At 39.0% G+C, this 25,270-nt stretch overlaps 4 protein-coding genes across 7 annotated transcripts in view; 1 reads left to right on the plus strand and 3 right to left on the minus strand.

Annotated features, from left to right (window-relative positions):
• Positions 1-54: 54 nt before the first annotated feature.
• LOC109974951 (ubiquitin-associated protein 1-like) lies at positions 55-3,237 on the minus strand. The gene is made up of 6 exons (XM_020625423.1): positions 3,144-3,237; positions 2,935-3,061; positions 1,805-2,461; positions 1,528-1,698; positions 364-465; positions 55-282 (listed from the first exon to the last, which is right to left on the minus strand). Exons 2-6 carry the CDS (start codon positions 3,040-3,042, stop codon positions 148-150), a joined length of 1,173 nt encoding a protein of 390 aa, XP_020481079.1. The 5' UTR covers positions 3,043-3,061; positions 3,144-3,237; the 3' UTR covers positions 55-147.
• Positions 3,238-3,962: 725 nt separating this feature from the next.
• clpxb (caseinolytic mitochondrial matrix peptidase chaperone subunit Xb) lies at positions 3,963-14,121 on the minus strand. Of its 3 annotated transcripts, none has more exons than XM_020624509.1 (16): positions 14,070-14,121; positions 13,758-13,792; positions 13,102-13,179; positions 12,247-12,407; positions 12,042-12,156; positions 10,488-10,642; positions 10,197-10,356; positions 9,379-9,420; positions 8,576-8,752; positions 8,281-8,445; positions 6,860-6,948; positions 6,435-6,599; positions 6,049-6,348; positions 5,522-5,614; positions 5,311-5,417; positions 3,963-5,201 (listed from the first exon to the last, which is right to left on the minus strand). In XM_020624509.1, exons 3-16 carry the CDS (start codon positions 13,154-13,156, stop codon positions 5,111-5,113), a joined length of 1,875 nt encoding a protein of 624 aa, XP_020480165.1. In that variant the 5' UTR covers positions 13,157-13,179; positions 13,758-13,792; positions 14,070-14,121; the 3' UTR covers positions 3,963-5,110. The 3 variants fall into 3 exon arrangements, with proteins under 3 accessions (XP_020480165.1, XP_020480156.1, XP_020480174.1); XM_020624500.1 differs by having other exon boundaries at positions 13,869-14,121; XM_020624518.1 differs by lacking the exon at positions 9,379-9,420 and having other exon boundaries at positions 13,758-14,121.
• Positions 14,122-15,446: 1,325 nt separating this feature from the next.
• Positions 15,447-22,781, minus strand: LOC109974371 (gliomedin-like). 2 transcript variants are annotated; one of them, XM_020624547.1, is made up of 22 exons: positions 22,344-22,781; positions 21,488-21,539; positions 21,277-21,294; positions 21,126-21,197; positions 20,622-20,711; positions 20,153-20,281; positions 19,808-19,891; positions 19,604-19,681; positions 19,429-19,521; positions 19,220-19,300; positions 18,886-18,963; positions 18,678-18,767; positions 17,861-17,953; positions 17,704-17,778; positions 17,443-17,511; positions 17,236-17,325; positions 17,053-17,145; positions 16,834-16,914; positions 16,582-16,647; positions 16,332-16,457; positions 16,088-16,238; positions 15,447-15,929 (listed from the first exon to the last, which is right to left on the minus strand). In XM_020624547.1, exons 1-22 carry the CDS (start codon positions 22,662-22,664, stop codon positions 15,467-15,469), a joined length of 2,493 nt encoding a protein of 830 aa, XP_020480203.1. In that variant the 5' UTR covers positions 22,665-22,781; the 3' UTR covers positions 15,447-15,466. The 2 variants fall into 2 exon arrangements, with proteins under 2 accessions (XP_020480203.1, XP_020480195.1); XM_020624539.1 differs by having other exon boundaries at positions 19,417-19,521.
• A 1,087-nt stretch (positions 22,782-23,868) lies between these two features.
• cyp19a1b (cytochrome P450, family 19, subfamily A, polypeptide 1b) overlaps positions 23,869-25,270 on the plus strand; it is a 6,197-nt gene continuing 4,795 nt past the window's right edge. The window contains exon 1 of the mRNA XM_020624192.1: positions 23,869-23,976. The gene's annotated coding sequence lies outside the window, so the exon portion shown is untranslated. The remainder of the gene's footprint in view (positions 23,977-25,270) is intronic.

The following is a 25,270-nucleotide window of genomic DNA, read 5'->3' on the forward strand; positions in this document are numbered from 1 at the left end:
TTTTACATCTGAATGTCATTCTAAACTTAAGTTAATATAAAACCTGTGAAATTCAAACATTATCTTCAAGTATGCTATTTAGACTAAATACAGTAATTTTTTTAGTACATCACACATACTGTAGATGTAAAAAGTCTCTTGCTCTGTTCAAACTCCACGTGTCACGAGTTCTTCAAGAGCCCTCTCACGGTGATTCTCATGAACAAGCAGCACTTCTTTGATTGCACTTTGCTGGAAGCCCATCTCATTAAACTGAGTCAGGAGGTGCAGGAACTCAGCAGCCTACAAAAAAATATTAGTGTCAATACACTAACTACAAAGATATAACTGTGGTTCTGCTTTTCTTTCATACAAGTAAATCACCTTGCTCTCACAGTTTTGAAACATCTCCAAAGCTTCTTCCACTTGTGCTTCATCATAGCCCAGCTCACACAGACGGTCACTGGCAACCAGATATTTTAGGATCTGTTTAAAAAAACAAAAAACAAAATTGAGAACGTGTTTGGCCTTGATTAAAAACAAATGGTAAACCAAGATGAAATGCCTTCATACCAATGTAAGCGTACAGTATGTTTATATGGTTAACTGTGCTTCTTACATGGCTGTTCTCATTTCATAAATGAAGCTCTGGGCTACAGAGCATATACAGAATCCCCAATTCTTTTTAGTTAGTGCCCAGGAAAGACTGCGTCCAAGAACTAATTCATTTGGAGCATTTATTAATTACAAAAAAAAAACTTGGACGGGTTATTGTAATGTGGTATTTAGGCAGCATTTTATTTATGTGGAAGAAGTACTTGGATGTTTTACCCAAGTACCACAATTACCACTTAATTTATTTGTGAATATTTTGTTTTGTTAATCTAAGTTTATAATATAACTAGTGATCAACTAACTTAAATGTGGGGTAAAAAAAATTCTTTTTTTGTCTGAAGTAGCAAGTAAATGTAAATAAGTACAGGTCTAAGTATTATACTTGTACTGTTCACCTCTGGTTATCAGGGTTTATATACCATTAATTAATAACAGCAGTGGAAATGAGTACATTTACCCAAGTAAGTATAATTTTGAGGTAACTAGAGTATTTTCACTTTCTACTACTTAGTGCTTTGGGTTCACTATATTGTAGGGATAAATATTGTACTTTTTACTCCACTACATTTATTTGATAACTTCAACTACTAGTTAATTTTCACATCCAGATTAATACAACAGATTAAAGTATAAGACTTTATTGATCTCTAGTGGGAAATTCACAAGTTACCCAGCAATAAAGTTTAATTATAAGCACATAGGGCAATTAACAGTAGCTCCATAGATATGTCAGTAATTCAATAATGTGTCACTATGAGTTCTTTTACAATTAATACTTTAAGTATATTTTGATGCTAATGGTTTTGAAATTATAATTTTGAATGCAGAACTTTTACTTGTAACCGAGTATTTTTACACTGTGGTACTGCTACTTTTACTTAAGTAAAGAATCCGAGTCCTCCTTCCAGCACATTTTCTAAAGACAGTACCTACCTTCTCTGTGCTGCGATAGCCTGTCTTCTGCAGAGTCAGAATGGCTGTGTGCAAGGGGTAGCCCTTCTCTGTGATGGCGTCAAGCAGCTCCCTCTCTTCCTGGCTGAGCGCAGACACCAGCTCTGCTGCCGAGTCCAAGAAAACCCCCCGAGGGCTGCCAGTCCTCAAGGCCTGATTACAAGAGAAGAACAGACGAGCACTGTGGATTATGAAAAAGGAGGGAGTAGAGAAGTGACAAAAGTATAAGAAATACTGAGACATTCACAGGAAAAATAACCTTTTGCCGATGGTTTCTGATGACCGGCCCTGCAGAGGAGGGTCGTTGCTGCTGCAGCCTGGATGGAGAGGAACTGGTGGGTGGTTTGTTTTGGGAGTGCTTTCTGCCAGCAGATGCCAGTGAACACTGCCTCCTCTTGTCGTTCTTGTGCACATGAGGAAAGGGGCAGGCCTGCTGTGACCTGTGCTGTTCCACCGCTCGCAGAGGTTGTCTGCAGTCTTGGAGAGAAGATGAACGGTCTCTGTGGCCCCTGAGGCTCTGAGGTGACTCAGGCTTACAGTGGTGAGTGGAAGCACCGAAGTGCATGTCTTTGACTCTGGAGAGTGGATCTTTCAGTGCAGTCCGGGGTCGCTCTCTGCTCTTGATGGGGTGAGGTGCATCTTCAGCGGAGGAGCTTTCATTATCCTCATAATAACCATCTTCATCAGAGTCAGATAAGAGGATCTTGACAGTGCGATGGTGCAGGCAGCAGGCGTCTGCAGAGTTCAGGCTGTAACTGCGGGGCCGAAGGCTCAGGACCCACAGGTCGCTGCTCCTGTGATTGGTCCTGCGGTTCTCCTGAGGGCTGCTGAACATCAACCAGTAAGGGGGACAGGATGGGACCTGACTGACTGACTGCTGTCCAGTTAAAATCTGTCTCTCTAGGTTGAATCCATACTGCAGTGAAATCCAAAACAATAACAAAAAGATTTTCAGACCGACGTTTTCCACAGCAAACATTTTGACCTTGTCACAGTAGAAAAAGCACAGATGTTACTGATGACATGAACAGTGGCCCCGTTACATTCATGTCCCACTAAACCATAACAGTGAGCCACCATGAACAGTTCCAGGACCCCGAAACTGAAGCAGCTAAATGGAATTTGGCATAATTAATGTTATTTACACATGTGCTTTTCCTTAGGTGACATCTTCTGTGAAAAAGGGCAATGAGGATAATGTCAGCAATCCAATACAAAAGTAAAGACAAATGCAAGCCCTGAAATACTTTTCAACTTTCCAGGAAGAAAACAAAACTTTTAAAAACCTTTTAGACCCCAGTGCTAGATTTGAATAAATCATAACAAATTCTCTTTTAGCAGTAATTGCAAAAAGCCTATATGATCTAAAAAGTGAGACAAAACAGTCACCTCAGTTTCTTGCAGTATCTGCTGGCAGTCTGGTATAGTGATATCTGGAGCCGTCACCATCTGTGGGGCCAGCAAGGTCTGGAACGGGACGTCCTCCAGGGTGTTCATTGTTGCATTGACAAGTAAGCTGCATCAAACAAAAACAAAAAAATGGTTTCTGAGTTTACAGCCACAAGCCAGACCTGTGCTGTATTTTTGTTATTTCTTACCTTTGGTGTGTATTTTCTTTCTCCGAGGTCCACCATGCTCTGGAGCGTTAACAGATGTTTGGAGCAAATGACTAACACAGACATCATCGTAAGCAATAACCCTCTTCATCACTAAGCCTCTGACATCATTGGAGGATTTGTTTACAGTAACACCTCGGGCACATGTCAGAGTAGTGCAAACAAAAATACAAAACCATAATTTGTTCACATTTTACATTTACTATATAGCCGTCCCTGGTAGGCTAGTGGTTAGGGCACAGCACTCTCACCGCTGGGTCCTGGGTTCGAGTTAGGGTTGCATCAGGAAGGGCATCCGGCTTAAAACACGCCAAATGTCAACATGTGGCGACCCCCTAAACGGGAAGAACAGAAAGTGACTTTCTTTATTAACATATTTCTGTTTAATTGACTGCAGCTTCTTATTCTTATGTCCATATGTCCATATTCAAAGCCACTTTTCACATAGTGATGAGATTAGGGAAATGCTGAGGCACTGGGAAAACAAGAACAGCACAGCAGTTTCACAGATTAGTTGATTACATAACGCTGAGAGTAACAGCGCAGCACAACCTTGTGATGTCTGTGACATTCATTTCCTGTGTCAATGATTTATAAGTGCAATGAACATCTGAGAAAACCTCATTTGGACTGAATTTTTATTATTTTTTTTTTTTTACAGAGATATATTTATTTATATATTTTAAACAATTACAATAGATTTAAGATTCACAAACTCGGGCAAGTTTACAGGTTCTGTAATAGACCTCTGAAAACAGAGAAGCAGTTTTTAAAATGACAAAGAAAACTTAAAAGCAAAAGGAGAACAGATCTAGTTTAATCTCTTTTTATAGCATAACAGCATAATAAAGAGGACAGCAGCGCAGTTCAGTCAGAGAGCATTTGGGTAGAGATTTAAGTACAGACATGTGAGGAAGGATACCATTTAGTAAAGGGATGTTGCATCACTAAAGGTAAGTTCCCACTGCTCTGAGGGCCGTTTGTCAAAGCAGGTTTAGAGAGCGACAGCCAACTAACTGTGACAACAATGTTCTGTCTAATAAAGATTGGAATCTAAACAATAAATCTTCAATATCTAGCTCAGAAATATGATTTACTGAATTATAGCTACAACAAAACAGCTTCCGATGACAGTTCATTAACACTTTGAAGTTAGCAAAGCTGCTAATCCTGCTTTATCAAACAGCTCTGATACAGAGGTCTAAGTAAACATACATTCCCTAAAAAGTGGGTGAGGAGAGAAAGCAAAGCACTGAAAAATAACCATTGCGGCTGTTTAAAAGGTCACCATTATTTTTTTAAGTGTGCTGGTGGATTACACTTCACAATATGTTCTTCTAATTCAAGGTCATGTCATACAAACTGCTAACAAATGCTACCTATACAGTGTAGCTCAACATTTACAGCCTGTTTTCACTGTGAGCACCATTATTACAATGGTGGTAAAGAAGAAAACATCAAAATATTGATGTGTGTATGGAATATTATGCCCTTATGATACAAGGCATTACTTGACATGGTAACATCACATCTACACTTTCTCAGCATCCCAAGTGTACTGTATGATCCCAACACTTCCATTTGCGTAACTCGCCATCATCACCACAAAAAAAGAAAAACTAGCTACACATCCTTTCGTGAATAAAACTGCATTATCTTTATATAGATAAAAAGTTAACAATCCCCAGATTGAATTATTTCATAAAGGTCCACCCTGTGAATGCACCACTAAAGAATTAACATTGATGCAGAGGACCAAAGGTTATTACACTCTCTTAACTTGTTCATCATGAAAACCTTCTCCAGTGAGGACCAGCGGCCTTCAGTACCTCTATTAAAATGCCCACAGCTTGTTTGTCAGGGGCTATAAGAAAGCCCAGAGCTGGTATTCAAAGGTTCATAGTGATCTAATGTTTTCAGACAGCACTAGGTGAAACGTGATGTGTGATTCAGTTGTTAGCAGCGTCCGCCTGCCGAGGCCAGCTCTCCTCCTCAATGCCCGAGTCGTATTCCTCTTCTGTCGACTCCTTGGCTGGAGCTCTGAGATTCAAATCGAAACTTCAGTTCAGGTTTCGAACGACACAGCTATGGAGACTCAGTGTGCTTAAAGCTGAAGGAATCTGATCTCTAACATGAGTGGGATACTGACCTGATATATCTGGGTTGTGATTTCCCTTGGACAACATCTTTGTCCAGCTCAACTGCCATGATGTCAGAGTGTGGCACTTCAAACATGGGCTCAAGAAGAAGCTTTTCCCATATATTTAAAAAACAAACAAACAAACAAACAAACTTTACATCAATAATACAAGAAATTAAGTCAGAAACAACAAGTTCAATATCCTTAGTAAATGACATACCATGATGGATCTGAGCCCACGAGCTCCAGTTTTTCTCTCCAGAGCCAATCTGGCTATGGCCCTCAGGGCATCTGGAGTCATACTGAGTTCACACTGAAACAAAGATGCATAGCAAATTCATTTCAAATCTAAAACTCTAGTAAATTGGGGTCTGAACAAACAAACCCCTGTATATAATTTCCTTGCCAAGAAATTATTTTCCTGTAGCTTTAATTAAAAAAAAAAAAAAGCAGCTGTTGTTGTTTCAAGTAGCAGTGGGACACTAAACTGTTGACAGGAGGTACAGCTTGAGTAGTAAATCCACAAGTTGCAGAGCAAACAACGGCCCTCATTACAAAGGTGATAGCAAAGGACATGCTACCCATTATCTTCGTCGAGGGAGAGTTTAAGTTTAAAGACATTTGTTCACAGGATTCACTGACGCAGCACTTTGCCAAATGATATGTCACAGAAAAAATTCTGACTCTCAATGAGTGACTCTCTGGTCTATAACTGTATGGTAGCAATCGCGGGATCAGAGCCCTTACTTTATCCATGCTGAACAGAGCCTGGTACTGGGGCACCACAGCGTTGCGTGGCTCAGTCAAGATTCGGACTAGCGTTTCTTCATCCAGGCTGTGCAGAGGAACGACCACAGGAAGACGGCCGACAAACTCTGGGATCATTCCAAACTCGATCAGGTCCCTGGCCTCCACGTGCTTCAGCAGCCTGTCCTTCTCCTCGATCTCAGCCACTGTGTCCGTCTCACCGCTGGTGTTGGCCAAGTCTGCTGCAGCTGCCGCACGGCGCCCTTTCCCCAAGTTGGAGGGAGTTCCAAAACCCAAATACTGAAGAGTCACGAAACATAAGGATCCAGTTAGAGGCAGGAATATTGGTTGAACATCTGCATAAATTTAAGCTATGTTAAACTTACCTTTTCATTCTTTCTTCTACTAATGATTCTATCAAGTCCATTGAAGGCACCAGATGCAACAAACAAGATGTTTGTTGTATCTACCTGCACCGTCTCTCCCCTCAGTTTCCTAGAGTTTTTCTCAGGCACATTGACAATTGTGCCCTCCAAGAGTTTCAGTAAACCCTGAAAGAGTGGAAAAGGGAAAAAAAAGTCAATAATACAAGTCTGGACCAACACATACACAAAAAAAAAGGAAAAACAGGAAGCCAGTTACAATAAACATAAAATCTGCTGCTTACTTTAAATTCAAATCTCACACAGCATATTTCTGTTAAGTTGTTTTGCATTTTGTTATTAAAGCGTCATTAAAATGTCACTGTTTGATGTCTGCACTAACTGTTACATAAAGGTTTTACTGAGTGTGAAGCTGGTTGGATACTGACCTGCTGGACTCCTTCTCCACCCACATCTCTCAGCTGATGGATTCCAGGCACACTACCAATCTTATCAACCTCATCCAGAAACACAATACCTGCATGGGAAAGAGGACGGGGAGACAGTGGTGCAAGTTTGACTCATTAACATTAACTGAGAGCCTGCGTTTCTGCACGTACATTTGTGGTGGTAATTTTAGATTTCAGCTTAACCCACTACACACGATTCAAGTTGAAGACTTGCAAATATGCAGAACACAGTTTGTTATAATTAGAAAAATTTGCACAGTTGGCATTTATAAATTACTTCCTGCTAACATATTCAACCAGGGTGGAAATTCAAACTGTGTAGCTGACTGATTCAATAACAGACATGAATGTAAGCACCATCTAATTCCTACAAGGATAAGCATCACTGAGTGGTTTTGGACACTTTTTCTGACACTTTTCTGGAGCTTGGAGCTCAGTAATTACTTTTCCTTTTCTTTTGAGAGCAGTGATGCCAAACGATTATATTGACATGACAAGACGCCCGTTTCAGTGACATAACAGGGAGGTGGTGGTGAATGGCTTGTGATCATCTTTGATTTTATTCTTCGTTTCGTTTCTATATTTAAAATGTAAACCTCCTGTCAGCTGCATTACAGTCAGTACCAAATGTTTTCAGACCCTTTCGAGTTTTCCACATTTTATGGATTCAGATCATTTTCCCCTCTCAATCTACACACAGTACTCCACAATGATGAAGTGAAAACAGGTTTTTAGAGTGTTTTGTAAACTTATTAAAAATAAAAGACTGAAATATCCCATTTACATATGTATTCAGACCCTTCACTTAGTACTTGGTCAAAGTACCTTTGGCAGCGACGACAGCATCAAGTCTTCTTAAGAATGAAGCTGCAAGCTTGGTACCTGTTGTACATAGCAGCTGGGAGGCCTCACTGTCGCTCATGTTCACAATAACGTTGATGCAATTGTGACACAAACTCTACATTTATGCTTTCTACTTACAAGTGCCTTGCTTTTGTTGTCTGTCAGATCCATCTCATTATTACTTTTAATGCTACAAAGCAACTCTTTCTGAATGTTAGCGTCAGAAAATATGATAAATGACAAAACCAAGGTGTGACACAAAATGTGCCGTTTTCTACAATGACATTTGTCACTTTCGGTTTTTCCCATCTAGGGGTCGCCACAGCGAATCGTCACACTGACGACTTGCATGTTGACATTTGGCACGTGTTTTACACCGGATGCCCTTCCTGACACAACCCTGATTGGAACCCAGGGCGCAGCGGCAAGAGCGCTGCGACTTAACCACTAACCTACCAGGGACGGCTGTACACTGACATTTGTGTTAAACATAAAACATATAGTATGATTTAAACACGGAACGTTACATTATTGTTACATTTTGTCCTCCTGCCCACCTTGCTGTGCTTTCTCCACTGAGTAGTTGGCATCTTGGAGCAGTTTGGCAATAACGGACTCGATGTCTTCTCCCACATACCCAGCTTGAGTTAATGTGGTGCAATCGCAAATTGCAAAGGGAACATCCAGACAACGAGCCAGTGTCTGTGCCAACAGTGTTTTTCCTGTGAAATATTAAAAGGAATCCTAAAGTTTCTTTTGCCAAAACAGATTCAAATCAGTGTAAATCTTAATGATCTGGTTAAGGGTTGCTGTGCAATATACAATTTAGGACAATGTTGACACCACACCAACCTGAGCCAGTTGGACCTAGAAGTACGATGTTGCTCTTCTCCAGTTTAATGTCACTGTGTGTGGAGTCCAGGACCTCGCCGCCCCTCCTCTCCTGAGGCACCTGCTGACTCACCTGCTGCTGCATGGACGCTCCCAGAGCGTTTCCATGAGGACTGATCCCTGCGATCTGCAGCAGCTCTGCAACACCAAACAAAGTCACAGGGACTCAGAAGTAAGAACCACTCCAGGAAGTATATATTCATAAAGCACCAACCACCATGCTACTGAATGTTTTCATTTGAACCAGTGTTGTACAATCTGTATGTAGTAGTTTATAGTTTCCATGTATAGGCTAAAACATAGGCAGTGCAGGTGTGGCATTACTAGGTGGGGAGAGCTGGACTGAAACTGGCAGTAGTACAGATGTGAATGTAGGTCACTGGGCTACATCATTTTATTGTCTAATCAGTTATAGATTAACAAGCTAATTTTACTGCTGCAATTTCTGTGGCTCATCTCCAAACATAGCAAATAGGAAATTAAACACACAACCACTCATCGCTCCAGAAGTGGAGGTGGAGGTGCAGTTCCTCAAATAATAAATACTTTTAACACATTAATCATTTTATATAAATTCTTCAGGTTGAGCGTGACTATGAACACGTTACTAGAAAGGGCAGAACAAAGCAATAACTGAGGAGTCACAGAGGTCTGTACATTTTGGCATTTGTACAACTCGTGAAAACAAAGAAAAATGCTGTTCAAGTGTCCTTTTATAGTCACACTGACAAAGATGACAGTAACAGTGGGGACCAATCACTTACTTGTGAATCTGTATTCATCCTCTCGTCTTCTCATCTCTAGCTCTACAGGGAGAGGATCACAGTACTCAAATCAATGTGCTCATTAATCATTATGACATCAATGCAATCTTGTATAAATGCTTCCAGAATTGTGTGCGACAGTTATTGAACAAATGCCAAATAATACAGATTACGATTCAAGGCATGTTATAACTGAAGGCCACAGCTGCAACCTCATCTCAGCTTTTTGTCAAGTTTTAACTATTAACACTGTCAACCTCTTAATCTGTACCAGTAAGTACATGTTTTTCAGAAATTACATGTCCCCAGATCATTATTGTCAGGTGGTTTCTCTCAAATGTTTATCATAAACTCAAAACAGCCTTGTGCTTAGGGACAGCGCTGGAATGTTTTTACTTTTTCATCAGGGTTATACTAACACCACCACACAGTGGGAGTCAATTCTTTCATTTTAAACAAATTACAGGCCCTGTTGCAATGCCATGTCTCCTTTCTCCCCACATGTCCTGCTTGTCTCTGCCATCAGTTACTGAATAAAAGCAGCTCAGGACTTTATCTTATGTGCCCTTGAGCTTGAAAAACCAAACATTTGATAGTTTGAGTATCTTATGCACTCCAGCATTTTCCACATAACACCACAATGCATCTCTTTTACAAGTGGAGAAGCAACAGTGAATTGATTAATGTAAGTGATCAGTGGAAATCAATACATACTTATATATATCATATACATATATTAATCAGATTTCATCTGAACTCACAATTGAGATTAGAACCCATGTTAATAAGAAGCAGAACAAAGCAACAGTAATACTGACCACGAGGTGTTAGAGAGGGCTGTTTCTCCACTTCAACTTGCTGTCGGCTCCCAGCGGGGATGTTGTTGTAGATGCGCTTGTAGTGATTATATACTGCAACTGCTAACACCTTTTTTGCATAGGTCTGGCCGACAACGTACTTGTCAAGATAAGCATATATCTGGGGGAAAAAAAAAAAAGTATAACATATATACAAGTATAACAGCATGACTATTGCAACAGAATGTGTAACATGCCAATAAAAATCATTTAAAAGCATATTTGAACAACAATTCTAGTTTAATTTCTCACCTTCTTGGGGGGAGGGGGAGGTTTCTGTGCAAATGCCAGTTTAACTGCCTCCGCAGCAGATTCCGGCTCTTTGTTTAGCCCCTTGTTAGAGTCCGTTTCAGACAGAACCACAAAAAAGTGATGGCATTTCTCACATTTGACAAATCGTGTTGATGCTACAAAAGAAAAACACATTCAGCGCTGAGACATTTCACAGCCTGGCTGAGAGAAACATCTGAGATACTTAGAGCTAAACAAATTTTCACGGTTTCACATTAAACACCTGATACTCTTAGCAATAATAACTCTACATAATGAAATGCCAAGTTAGGTTTTATTTCAAAATTATGCTTAAAGTGCAATCATGAATTGCATTTATTTTCAAAGATTAGTTGTACAATGTAATACGTTTGTATTTAGAGTAAAGACTTTGCTCAAAACTGTTATGCAGTAGCAAAAATCTAAAGCGTATACATCTACATGTGCTGCCTAGCACTGTCTCTGCCATGATGCATTTGCTTTCAGAAGATCTAAATGAACTGCTCTTTTTACAATGTGCATCTATGTTTACATTTTGTTGCTTTAGTGAATGGCATATGATCTAGCATTTCTGCATTATCACTGCTAGTGGTTACCATTGCATGATGACAGATTGCTGCTTTTAGATATGACGAAGTAGAAAAAAGAAAACAGAGATCACCTCTGCATGAGCTGAATAGAAAAAGAAAAGCAGCGAGACACACTGGGTCATAGTTTCACTGCTGATCAATGTGTCCGTTTTCTGTATCTGACAGACTTAAAAATTTACTTTTTACATTTAAGCATTAAAACAACTTCTGTTTTGTGAGAACATGACTGAAATTACTATAAATAGCACATGAATGGCACCCCACAAACCACCTCTAAATCTGGAAAGTTTATTCCAGACAATAAAAAGCGATAATATGCAAAAATACACCTGAATAGTTATATGTGCAGTAAATAGTAAGAAATGTAAGAGGCGGGACATAGTAATTTCTCAGCACATAGTCAGCATGAATGGTGACAGATGCACACCGACTACATATGCATCATCTAAAAATCCAAGCAATGAACTGAGTGCTTCTCTGTCATTCCAACAACTCCAACAGAGTGAGCCATCTTCACATAACTTTCATTAGCTTCTTGTTTTGATTTTTAACCCAAAGTACTGCCAGATAGGCAAAGAGGTACTTTTAGCTGCAGCACAATGTCAAACCATTACCCCCTGTACTGTATTAATAGCTATTTCAGTCACACCCATTCATGTATTCATGCTCCTGTGTTTTCATATTCTGGACATAAACTCTCTTGTGACCTGTCATCTTCGTTTTATTTTATGTTTGGTGAAAAATTATTAGCACCAACTCCTTACCTCATGTACCTATGGCTACTGCCTATGCTGTCTCTAGTGTGTGTCACATGCAAATTTAACAAAACATCTGTTACCTAAATATCATATTCCTTTACCCCTAATCCTCCTGATTTTCCACCTAAAATGCACATCAGCTCACTGGTCTTGTTATATGATTGTCCAAATTTTATGCATTTACTCACATACAAAGGTCTCCACATGTGTGCAAGGATCTCCACATTTAGGGCAGCGGAGCTGACCTCCACCCTTGCCTGTTCCTCCAGAGCCAGAGAGCCTCTTCCCCTCGCTGATGCTTTTCTGTGTAAACATGACTGTGTCAGCACATATTAAATTATTACCATCTACAGTGGAAGGACACAAATAAGATTTATCCTGCCAGAAAATTACCTTTCCACCATCACCTCCGGAGTCCTTTGTTATTCCATCTTTAGAGGCATAGCAGACAGCAGTCTCTGAAAAGGACCTGACCCGTACCCAGGGAAGTAAATGAGTTTCACGAGACCCCTGACGACTCAGAGAAAATAACTGAATCCGGGAGCAGGACAATCCTGAAACAAAAGCAACATCACTTTTGATTCCTAACAACATTGTGGTTTGTAACAACGTGACACAAAACATTTTAACTTGTCTTATTTGACACAAAGATAAAACAAGCAGCAGAAAATTAACCTGCAAGTAACTTACATTTACTAATAATGAAAACTGTTAGCTACTAGTCCTACATGTATTACTAGAAAAGGTGTCCTTAATTATACCACATACAAATATATATATATAAAACTAACACATCAGAGGACCATAACAATGGCCGGGATCAGCTATACACAATGCATATTATCAAACGTTCACAGAATTTATATGTGCTGTGGCTATTGCACGTTTTGTATTGTTATTTTTCATCATTAAGGTACTAAGTAACAAACATGAAGGTTTCTGGTAGGCTTGTCAATTACCAAGTTAGCTTAGCTATAGCTACATAACGCTGGTTTGTGTTTATCTTTATGGGTTACTGCTCAAAGTCACTGGTGTATAGCTCCACGATAGGCTGTGTGATCTAACAGTACAGCTACTAAACTCTTGTACTATCTTTTCCACCTGCTGTTGGTATTTCAAGACTGCAATAACAAGCAGCATCTGTGTTAACTGGAGACCTACGTAGCAAACTATAACGCTACGTTAGCAAACAGCAAAATGTCAAGCAAATTTAGCCTGCTGGCAGGCTGTCTACGACTCCTCTCTTACCTCTGTGGGCAGTATTTAGAAACAACCTGGCAGCCGATGTGCATGGGCAGGACATAACTCTTTGTTTGACTCAAAATCCTGAAAGTAAACATAAAAGTTAACGCGGTTTATTGAAATGAGAGGAAATTGCAAAATTGGCTTATGATTGACAGGAGAGATCGGTTCGCTTCTTCAGCGTCACTGTTAGCATTAGCGAAGCAGGTCATGAACTAGTGAAGGTGGCTGTCAGTGCTGCTTAGTACTATTATAAATCCATCTTTTTTATATCAGCTGACATGTATTGATTAATTGGCTGGAATTATTACGCCTTTACGGCCCAACGCTAACATCAAATGGCAAAATAAACAATCTAACTAGCTATCAAACGGTAAGGACAAATAGGCTAGCATTAACTGTTAGCTACATAGGCTAGGCCCAAGCCAAAATCACTTGGAGTTTCCGCCAGTGCTAATCACAGAGAAGACAGCCTTGGCTAGACACATTTGTTTAAGCTAGCTGGGTGGCTTTATGGACACAGAAATGGCTAGCAGTCAGGCCCGATATCTAATGTGAATAGCCAAAAACCTGCTTAATTCTAATTCGTAGGCTCCGTAGGGTTGACGCTATCAAATGGCGAGGTAACATGTAATGCCAACTAACTTATCGAAATTACTCACAGGGTACGATGAATCCAGAGACGTCTTGATAACCCCTTCGAAAAAAACGGCTAAGTCAGTGCAGTCTTAGTTGCATATGGGAGGGTATCATAGTAATATAATAGCGCCTACTGCATGGGCTGGGAAGCGCTGACTTGTTTAGGCCGCTATTTCCCAGGTAGGACACGATCCAAAATTATGTCACGCTGTTATTCTGCTAGCTAGCTAGCTAACCTATCATCTGGTTACAGTGGTTAACATAAGTGACTTAATCAGTGTACACCGTTAAAGTAATATGGAGGTTTCGTTTATGTCTAGGCAGTTCAAACCCACCCAGATGGTTGGAGATCTGCTAATCCGTAGGGGGCGCTAATGCTGCGTTCAGGGATATCGTTTAAATGGTAATCACAAACAACAGCGTGGGTCAGGGATATCTGAAATTTTTGATATTGGCGCTATACTATTGGTGTTTGTCAGTCACGTGTTTTGTGTTTTTAAAATACGAATATTACACTTTGCTTTTTGGCCACACTTTCACGTGGCAACAAACTGCTACATAAACATAACACAACAACAACAAAAGCAAAGTTAGGCTGTTTATCTGGTGTTTTTCTTGCTCTTCCCATTCTGCCGACAACGTGTGAATGCAGCACTACAGGTATGGCTGATACGTTCAAATGGTCCTCGTACATGTATGGTGAAACTGGGTTGCATTTGAGTGATTCTCGTAAATGTGCAATGCCTGTCTGAACCGAACAACTTTGAAGTGGCAAAACTAACAATAGACCTACTGTGACATGACTCATAAGACATATTTATGTTCTGAGTTGCTCCTGGTATAACATACTTGGGTTTCTCTTTAAACTGACTGCCTTTAACCTTCAAACCATAGACATCCATTCTAAAATTCTGGATAAATTTCAGTGCACCTCATCTTTCTGATCCCTGCAACTCACTGGTTTTGTGCAGGACCATGGCCACTCAAGTTAGACAAGCCCCACAGCATTCAGAAAATAAGCATGAAGCTGTCTAATTTGATTGTGCAGTCAGAATGGCAACGCTGTGCAGGTGAACCTTGTCCATTAAACACTCTGTAGATTTCCCCAGCCATATCCCTAGTGTCACTTGTGTAATTTTTATGTGTGTATTTTACTGTATTAGCTGACTTTGGGCTTTATCTTGATGAGAATACATCTTTAAGAAGTGCATAAGAGGTGAACTGACCCACTTTTGTCATGGCTGGATTAACTGGGGTTAAAGTTGGCTTTGGGCCTCCAACTGACAACCACTATACTGTACGTCCTGGCTCCCCTGTTGCCTCAGAATTCCTTTAAGACATGTCCTGAAGGTAAGCTGATGACACAGTTGATACTGTACTTCAAATTCTTTCACAAATAAAAACAGTTCACAGACAGTGGACTCAGGAATTTGGGGGCCCGGCACTCCAACACTGCTTTGCCTAGCTGATAGCTTTGGCTTTTCTGCAGGCTGTAGCATTGTGCCTACAGCGCATCTAAAATATCACACAATACATTTGGAAAAATATCATCTATATATATTATTATTTTGACCATGAGAAATCCAATTGAATAATAAATAATGTCACAAATTTGGGTGAATCATATAAGTTGAATATTTTTATCAAAATCATGTCACTAGTTCATGAAATTCATTAAACTGAGATTTCAAAAATGCTTTTATTGCTCATTTTACAAAGGTTTGGATAATTTTTAGATGAATTTGAGCTTAACTCTGCAGGTTTTCACACTGCTGTTGTCCCACATATACAAAAACGTCTTGTTGGGATAGTATGACAGCATAGCCAATATGCCACTAGCTGGCCTTAAATCAAAACTTGCATAAAAAGGACTCGCTTTCTTTAAATCAAAGGCATATGTCACTCTTCTGTCATTGTCATCTGTAAAGTAAAGCACTCCACATACAATGAAAGCATTTCCTGCTTTAGTTGTGGGGTAAGCAGTGTTAATGATGAACTCCACAGTGAATGTGTCAGGGTTGAGCTTTGCAACCATCGTACTATCATCTGTGTCTGACGCAAAAATGACCCACAATCCATTTTCATCCACAGCAAACTTGAAATATGTCTTTGAGTTTTGGAAAAGATAAGCCAGGCCGTGATATCTGCTGTTTGCCATGATCAGAGTGCTTGTTCTCCTGGTGTTCAGGTCAAATCTGTAAAACAGTGATAATGAGTATGCTTAAAAATCTGAGTACAAATGAGCCTTTACACAACACAAAACAAACATTTCAGTTAATAATAATAATAATAATAATAATAATAAATTAGTAAGAAGAACAAACACCTATACATGTTCAACACAAAGGCTTACTTTATGAGCCTGTTGGTTCCTCCATTGTGGAAGTAAAATGACCTCTTGTAAACAACATGACCACACCCCTGGTAGAACCTCCCAACATCTATGGTTTTGCCGTTTGATCTGTGAAACTCAGAAATGTTCCTATACTCCACCAAAACTCGACCTGGGGAAGAAATGTTCACACCTTATGTTAAATCCACAATAGTTCACAAAACTCTGTGATGGACGGCATACTTATGATTGCTGTATAAATCACCTGAAAAATGGTCGGCCAGCCAGTACGGACCGTCACCCAGCTGTGATACATCTGACATCCAGGCTCCAAAGGTGCTTTGCATTTTAGTGGCTTTCTCTGAGCATTTTATAGTTTTAATATCGCACTCTAAAGGAATAAAAATACAATTTCAGTATTTGATTAAAAGTATGTACATATACAGATAGGTGATGAGTAAATAGAGAACATACTGTACATAATTTGAAACCTAATTTTAAAAAAATGTGCTGACCAGTCTTTGCCCATCTCTCTGTGGTTATCACATTGATCTTCTTGTTCTGCAGAGGAGAGGAAGAGTCTAAAGAAAAAAGAAAGAAGAAAAATGCTAACAGTATTTAGTGTTCACATTTCAATTTTAAAAAATAATGGATGTGTACTCTGTAGTTTCACTAAACCTTGGGCTAAGTTACATTTTTGAATCAGAAAAAATGATGGATGGAGGTTTGATAGACACAAGAACCAAATATGCAACACAGTTTCATACCAGTATTCATGGCTGTATCAGTGAGGTTTCCACTGTTATTGGTGGTGTCCGTCTTTTGAGGCAGGTCGACAGAAAATGAAGCTGTAAAGTTAAACATATACTGTAGACGGATACTGTACATGTATGCACTAATGGTGGTACAGTGTATTATCAAAGACAAAAGCAAATGATTTTAGGTCAGTGCTACTTTTACATATAATTCAAAACAGTGTTTTCTACCTTTTAATAATGCTGTTGGTGCCTCTGTAGCATTCTCTGTGTTGGTGTCTTTCAAGGTACTGTGGCTATTGTCTTGGTGAGATGACACTGACTCTGTAAGATAAAATATTGGATTTAACATGCTTTTTTCTCCCATAAAAACACAATGCATGTAATGTCTTCCAGCTCAAAATGGTTGTTTACCAAGTTCCATGTTTGTGCCTAGGGGTTTCTCATGGTCAGCAACAGTAAAAGCATCTCTGTTACTGTCAGTTGGATGTGGTGTTGGAGATTCTGCAGAAAGATGAGATTCAAATAGAAGAAATGGTACAGACATTAAATATTAGTGCCAATAACACCCAGATAACTCACTGCTGTACTTTGAAGGTTAAGTTCATCAAGTTTACTCACCAGTTGTTGTCCAGCTCTCTCTGCCAGTTAAATTTAACTTGCTGCTGTTCTGAGGTGAATATGAAGAGTCTAAAGAAATGATTCGAAAAAGACTAATCATATTTCCTGTGCAAGGTAAATATAAGTCATACTGCTACTACTACAAATTTCTTTGACCCTGTGAATAAATCATATCTTTCAGGGAAGAGCAAAACTGCTGAAAGTAAATCTGTGAATTTGTCAATACCAATACCAAATACAATACACAGGACAACTTTGTACCACTTCTTGTGGGTTTGTCAACAGTGGTTCCACTGCCATTGAAAGCGTTTCTGTTCTGGTCCTCAGAAAGTGGGGCTGTAGAATGAAAGGAAACATTATATGTAATGTTGTAGTGTTATGGTCACTCACTTAACCATAATTCTCAAACAGTATTTACCTCTTAATACTTTTATTGGTGTCTCTGTAATATTCTCTGTGTAGGAGTCATTCAAGGAGTCGTGGTTGTAGTCTGCATGAAATAATACCGACTCTAGAAAATAAAGGGTATTTAGTTTAACGTGTTTTCTCATATAATTACAATACAGTTTATATTTGATGCATCCTTGATTCAGCAGAACACTACAGCAGCTGTTTTGAAGGCGTTTGAACCAGTGAAGGGAACTAATCAGTGAAGCCACCAAAGGTTGTGGCTGGCAGAGTGAAACGCTGCAAAACACTCGGCCTCACCTGCACATTTCTGACAACCACTCAAAGCCATTTTTTCTAAAATGACTTTTGTACAGATGTTGACTTTGGATTACGGGACATGAAAATGACTGCATTACATTACAAACTGTATGAAACTCTACTTTGCATATTTGAAGTGAGATTCCAGAAATAAGCACAATTTAATTTACTTTGCACATAAATTAAGTAAAGATTAGTCATGTTTGTGGAATGAAATATGTTGCAAGAAACGTTTTGTCTGTTTGATGATACACAGATGGAAATAAGCTGTTAGGAAGATCTGGTGCAATGCATCTTCTCATTTTGTATATCGTACCTGATAAATCAATAAATAAATGATGTGTGGTTGGCCAGATATCTTAATTTGTCATTTGTGATTTTATACTAAGAATTAATAACCATGCCAAAACCTTACTCATAGCAAACACGATTCAAAATCCTATGAGTTACATTCCTTTCTAATATTAAGAAATGGTATGAGATTTAAAAGGGTCCTGAAGAGATCTATCTCACCAGTTGCTGCTTACCAAATTCCATATATGTGCCTGGATGTTTCTCAGAGTCCGTAACATTCAAGACATCCTTGGCATTAAGAGCTGGAGTTGTAGTTGATAACACTGTGGAAAGAAATGCACAATTCAGTTAGAAGAGTACATTATGAACGTAAGGTCAAACAGATGTTAACATACATTTCATGAATGTGTAACAGTAACGTTTACTTGTTAAAAAAGTTACCTAGTGCCTTTGTAACGCTGTCTGTGTTGGTATCAGTCCAGGTATCGTGTCTGTAGTCTGGAGGAGGCGATGCTAACTCTGTAGAAAATATAGCAAAATTGGAATAGTCATACATTTTGTATATCAGACCAGAGTGTTTGTGGCCATACAGTACACCCTCATCCCCAGCCACTATTGGGGTATGTTAAAGCTGGGATTTAACAGTGTAGTCAAATAAAAGTGCAACTACATAAAATAAAACCAGTAAAATATTCCTGCCATTAAAAGTGGACTGAAAATGCTTCTGAGAACTGATACTAATTACAGGACTTACAGTATGGCAGGTCTTTCTTACCACTTTTCATGGTAGAATCAGTGAAACGTTCAGTGCCATTGAAGGCAGTGCTGTTGCGATCCAGGTCTACAGAAAGTGTGACTGTACAATGAAATGAGACAGTATATTACAAACACTAATGTTATTATTGTGCAGCACCTTTATTTAGGATATATCAGACAAATGTGCAATAGTTCACTATGTTTACATTTACTTACAGTATTTCCCACCTGTTGATAATTGTACTGGTACCTCTGTGACATTTTCTGTGTCTGTATCATTCCAGGTGTCATGGCTGTAGTCTGGATGAAGTGATACCGACTCTAGAAAATAAAATAGTAGTGTTTAACATATGTTTACATATTGTCAAGGATTTGTTTGTTGCTGCTCAGAATGGTTGTTTACCAAAGTTCAGTTCTGTGTCTGGACTTTTTGCAGAATCAGTAACATTCGACACATCAGCTGAATGTGGTGTTGGTGATTCTGCAGACATAAAGCTAAGATTCAAATAGAAGAAGTGCAGAAATTCTGACACAAGAGGCCAATAATCAAAATTATTGACTCATGTAATTGTAATTTACTAAATGTAAAGACTCAGTGATTTCCTACCAGTCTTGTTATTTGTCGAGCTGCTAATGTTTTCTGTGTCTGTTTCATTCAAGGCTTCTCTGGTCAGGAAAGGAGGAGATGAATCTAAATATGTAGAGTAAGAATAGAAATGGAGGGGTTAGTGTTGTGATGGTTTATACTTTAAAACTTCTGCTACCAATCAAAATAAAAGGCTAGTTTCAGTACTTTTATTATATTTGACTTTTAGGCCAAAAGATAAACATAGGATTCCTTGTTTCCCCACCAGAATTGTGGCAGCATGGAGATGTTTTTTTTTTTAAATTAGGTCCCTGTGTCATTTCTGCGTAGCTGTTAGTGTAGGCGAATCTGTACAGATGTTCTTACCCATCGACATGTTGGTTTCATGAGTGTGTTCTCTGATGGTCTTGTTTCTCACTTCATCGAAGTAACAGGCAGGACAGGCTGGACCAGGTGGGCCTGGTGGACCAGGTGGACCCCTTGGACCTGGAGGACCTTCAATTATACAAATAGCTACAAGTTACCTATGAAAAAGTGACCTATTATAAAATACATCTGATCAAATACAGACACTTAATAACAATAAAATAAAAACATGAAAACACGAAGGTTACTATGTGAAGGTTTATAATAATGAGCAATGTAACCAACATTTCACCGAAATAATAGGTGAATTGTTCACAAAAGTTGAGGTACAGTTTGTTAAATTTGAAGAAAGCTTTTCAGATCGAGTCTTGGGGAAACACTGGATGCAGTCAAATAGACTTTATGAGATGTCATCTTTCCTCTCTTGTAAAGACATTGCATCAGGTTGAGGTACCGGATCATCTCTCACCCTCAATGAGAATGTCATAGGTTTCGCCTTTCAGTAGAAGAGGCCCAGGATCTCCTTTAGGTCCTGGGTCTCCTTTTTCACCAGGGGGTCCTACAGTATAAATTAACAGGTGCATATCATTAGTTCAAACTAGTGGTGAGTTAAAATGGGAAAGAATAAAAACAGGGTAATCATGTGTTAATTATAGCACTGTGAACCTGTCGGCAAACGCTCAAATCAAAATGTCCCAGAGTTTGAGTGAAAGATCAACACTTCAACCACAAAGTGACTTTCTTGTTCAAAACAACAAAATGCAGCATAATTAAGGTGCCACCAGTCCAGTAAACATTCTCTGTCAGCTATAAACAGTGTGTCTCTTCTAGACAGTCAGTGGGATGCTGTTATATAACCATGGTTTCACAATGGAAGACTGTTTCAAACCTGTGACTGGCTGGTTTCTGATTCACACTTCTACACAAGGTTTAGGAATGGATGATCAGACTTGTAAGACAATGGATCTCTCACCTTTTTTTCCTCGTCTCCCCTGTGGCCCCGACACACCCTGTGGTCCTGGTGAACCAGCTCTACCAGGCAAACCTAGTGGGCAAATATACTTTGTTATTCCGAACATAAGCATAATGTAATTAATTTGGTCGGGTAAATAATGTGTTTTTACCTGGAGGTCCAGGTGGACCTGTAGAAAGAGCAAAAAAAAAATATATATATATATATATATGTGTGATGCAAGATGAATACATTAGAAACATTAAAAACTGAAGTGCTGAGTAGTTCAGGTGCACCTGTTAAACAAACTCCTCCAGAGGTATTATGCAAAATGAATACATTAGAAACATTAAAAACTGAAGTGCTGAGTAGTTCAGGTGCACCTGTTAAACAAACTCCTCCAGAGGTATTACACATTTCTATGAAGGTTTTGAGCTGAAATAACAAAGACAAAAAGACACATGTGAATTGCAAGTGCATGTGGACAAACCGCATGTGTGTCCAACTCAGAGGAAACTTTCTAAAGCTACACATTTTGGTCTTTTAATCACTTGAGAAAAAAAACCAGACACAGAAAAGATTTGCATTCCATTGTAGTTATAACTTTTTCCCATTATGAGAGCTGAAATCATTAGTTGAACAACAGAAATATTGTCAGTAATTATTACTAATTACAAAGTAAAATGACTGGCTAAAGTCTATATACACCAGGAAAATTAAAAACTATTTTAATATTGATTTTACTTGGTAAAAGTCTCAGTGATAAAAGTGGCTTTGCTGTCATAATATAGCACCCTGTGAGGACAAGTCATTTCCCAGAGGATGAGCACAGTCAAGGGAGGAGCAAACAACATGCCCACTCCACTACTTCAAGGTATTTATCCGGGAAACGCCCGATGGAAAAAGAAATTCTTAATCGCTGTAACAGCCTCTGGATTCTTTGCATTACATGAAAGTGCTTCTCATTCCAAAAGGGCAACGAGAGGAAATGCTTCCATTAAAAATGTCAACAACATTCCTTCAGTTTTCCTTCATAATAAAAACAAATCTGAACTTCATTCATTGTTTCTCATATTTGACAATAAAATTCATTCATTGTTTCTCTAAAAACAAATCTGAACTTCATTCATTGTTTCTCATATTTGACAATAAAAACAAATCTGAACTTCATTCATTGTTTCCCATATTTGACAGTACAGTGAACAACCTGTAATCTTCACAAACATTTTGGTGTCTTACAGGAACCATGGAGTATGTCATCATCATCAGCATGTCCTCCTTGTCATGGCTTTGTGTCGGTGCTCCGTCCTGGTGCCTTCTGCTGCGGTGGAGCTTCTTCAGGTCTCCAGTGTCTACAGGGTCGGGAGGCAGGATTGTTGAGTGCAGCCTGCAGTTCTGTGACAGCTCCTGCATCTGGGTATCCAACCTGACCAGCTCCTCCATCAGCTCTTTCTGTTGAACCAGCAGAAACACTAGACCTGCAGAGCTCAGGAACAGCAGCACACAGATCCCCACCAGGAGCACTTTCCATGCCAAAAAAACTCCACTACTCTCCTTCATATCTGTGCTTGTTTCCTGGTCCTCTGCTGCAGAACGCTCTGGACTTATAAATTCACACGCACATACACCACATATCTGAATACCTGCCAGCACATGAAACGTCAGAGGGAAACTACACTGGAGCTGTGGAAGAGGAATCAACATGTCATAATCTGTCTGTAACTACTGAGAAACCACATGATGCATTGCGCAACAAGCAGCTGGGAAACAGTTAAGAATGAAATCTGTTGGCTTTCTTGATTTATAAGTGGCTGGCGGACATATTTCCAGAATGACACGTCCTGCAGAGAAAGTACTGCTTCTCATCATTCTCGTACTCTTCCCTTCAGTATGTTCACCAGCCCGTCCTACACATAATTACATAGAAGTGGAATAAATAACTTGTGAACAAAGGGAACATTCTTCAGATCTACAAAAGAGCTTTCAGAACACTTTCAGAAAAAGACTCAAGAGTGTGGATGCGTGTGTGTGTGTTCCAAAATATCCTTCTCATAGAAAGGCTTTTCATGTTTTGTTTTTATCTAGTCCAAATAAAGAATTAATGTTGCAATTTCTATAATTTGATGAAGCGTGTTTTTCAGCCAATTTGGGATAAAAGCTTCCACCTAAACCCTTAAATGTGAGGCCGACACCTTGATCAACAGCTATTCGTGGGCACTAAGCTTGATGGACAGCTCCTTATAAGCACACAGCCTCTGCCTGAACACTGTTTTCCATTTCGGGTTTGCATGTATGATTTATGATTTTGAGGTAATATACACTGATAATCACATTAACAACATTTATACATGGAATTCTTCAGATTAAATGTTTTCAAATGATAAAGATGCCATTTTCTCATTCCCTTGTTCCCCCTTTGAAGCTGCCGGGTAAATCCCTGCTGTCTTTCACACAGATCAGTCTGACCAAGCTAATTAAGTTCCCCTTGAAAAACCTCCTTTATGGGGTTTTTTTTCCTCTGAATAAAGCTAAATCTGAACTAATCCCATAATAATGTGAAATACAACCCATGAAAGACCTATGGCTTTTGCATTCGTACAGGAAAAAAAAACTTTTTTGTTCTTTTTGAACCTGTCGTTTACACTTGCACTGTTTTCTGTTCTGTTCTATGGAATGGTACTTGTCACCTAATAGTGGCAGTGTTTCTAAGCAACCAGTGAAGTGAAGTCTTAACCGAGGACTTGTAACTACTTGAATCACTGTGATTTATTCAGTAGGAGAATGCTGATCGTCTCTAAATCCAGCACAAGAAGCACTGGTTTCTCCTGAAACTGTACTTTGACTTGTCAGGAGTAGAACTACGACAAGAGCAGTAAGTATCATTCTTGGATAAACTGTTAATGAAGAATTTTAAAATATTTAGGATATTTAAAAAGATACTCTTAAGGATATTGATTTAACATTTTAAAAACATTTATATTTAACATTTATACTTTACAACCAATGTAAATATACACTATGTTGGTGACAATTTTCTGTCACTGACTGATGCAAACATCAACATCTTTGCATTCAAAAATTAGGTTTTTGACTGAATGTTTACCACAACGAGGGAGGGAAAAATGATTATCACTACTTTTAGACTGAAACATGCTTTACAGTTTATAGAGGAATTCAGTGATGATATGCTAAACAAAATGAATACCTTTCCGTTTTTCATAGAGAAAGGAAGGAAAGAGATTTTATTGGCCTCAATTCATAGCAACAGCTTTTGCTTTTTATTTCTACTTTACTTCAAAGCATTTATTCCAGGTTTTAAAGTTCTACTCCAGAGACATTTTAATATTTATATTTGCATATGAAAATAATCAGGTATAAACAATGTACAGTAACAGTTTTTCTTAAAGAAAAAGAAGTTCAGTGAATCTTTGTAATAGGCCTCGAAATGTGTCTACTACCGTTCCACCGCGTCTGATAGCGTATCAGTATCTGTTTATTTTTTTACATGATCCGAAATGTAATCTAGTGAAGTACAGTAGCAGAGGCTGAGAACTCACCTTGCTGTATTAGCAGCAGCCAAGCATAACTGTTGATATTACATTTCAACAACATTACACATCTCTACACGCCTACTATGTCTCATACCATCTCGTAACATTTCACCACCATGTTCAGGGCCTCATCCAGAGCCTGCTTTCTCGTATTTATGCATTTACCAATTTGCTTTTAGGACAGAATTCAGAAAGACACAACTTCATAATAACTTTAGGGAACACTCCTATCTCTCCAAAGTTAGCTGTGGCTGATCCCAGGTCAGACGTTTTAGGTATCCGGTTGCAGGAGGTGTGGTCCACCTCTGTATTTACATAGTAAGCTGTGATTGGCTGTCGGATTTGTGTCGTCACAAATTTTGTTTGCCCGAGGACGTTTGAAATCAGGATTTTTAGGAAGTGGAGTGACACTGCCACCTTTAGCAGAACAATGTGAAAACACCATGTTAGTGACTAACTGTGCACTCACACCAGTCAGTACTGTAGAAGTCTGACATTTAATGGCATATAAATATAAAAAACATGTTTCTGAGTTTAAGGGGTCCTCAAAAGCGACTGTAAAGAAGGGGGCATTTACTTTTTCTACCCACTCTATGGAATATCTTGGCAGTGTAA

This window comes from Monopterus albus, unplaced genomic scaffold (genome assembly GCF_001952655.1).
Source record: "Monopterus albus unplaced genomic scaffold, M_albus_1.0 scaffold7.1, whole genome shotgun sequence".
Lineage (NCBI taxonomy): Eukaryota > Metazoa > Chordata > Actinopteri > Synbranchiformes > Synbranchidae > Monopterus > Monopterus albus.

Excerpts from the sequence above, each read along its gene's own strand:
- LOC109974371 (XM_020624539.1), bottom strand. The coding sequence starts at position 22,664 with ATGAAGGAGAGTAGTGGAGTTTTTTTGGCATGGAAAGTGCTCCTGGTG. Across the intron at positions 17,779-17,860 it reads ACCAATAAAAGTATTAAGAG|CCCCACTTTCTGAGGACCAG; the intron begins GTAAATACTGTT and ends TTCATTCTACAG. Across the intron at positions 16,915-17,052 it reads ACCAACAGCATTATTAAAAG|CTTCATTTTCTGTCGACCTG; the intron begins GTAGAAAACACT and ends TTAACTTTACAG.
- clpxb (XM_020624509.1), bottom strand. The coding sequence starts at position 13,156 with ATGTCCTGCCCATGCACATCGGCTGCCAGGTTGTTTCTAAATACTGCC. Across the intron at positions 6,949-8,280 it reads AGTGGAGAAAGCACAGCAAG|GTATTGTGTTTCTGGATGAG; the intron begins GTGGGCAGGAGG and ends TTTCCCATGCAG. Across the intron at positions 5,202-5,310 it reads TCACAACCCAGATATATCAG|AGCTCCAGCCAAGGAGTCGA; the intron begins GTCAGTATCCCA and ends TTTGAATCTCAG.
- LOC109974951 (XM_020625423.1), bottom strand. The coding sequence starts at position 3,042 with ATGAACACCCTGGAGGACGTCCCGTTCCAGACCTTGCTGGCCCCACAG. Across the intron at positions 2,462-2,934 it reads AGATACTGCAAGAAACTGAG|TATGGATTCAACCTAGAGAG; the intron begins GTGACTGTTTTG and ends ATTTCACTGCAG. Across the intron at positions 1,699-1,804 it reads TCAGAAACCATCGGCAAAAG|GCCTTGAGGACTGGCAGCCC; the intron begins GTTATTTTTCCT and ends TCTTGTAATCAG.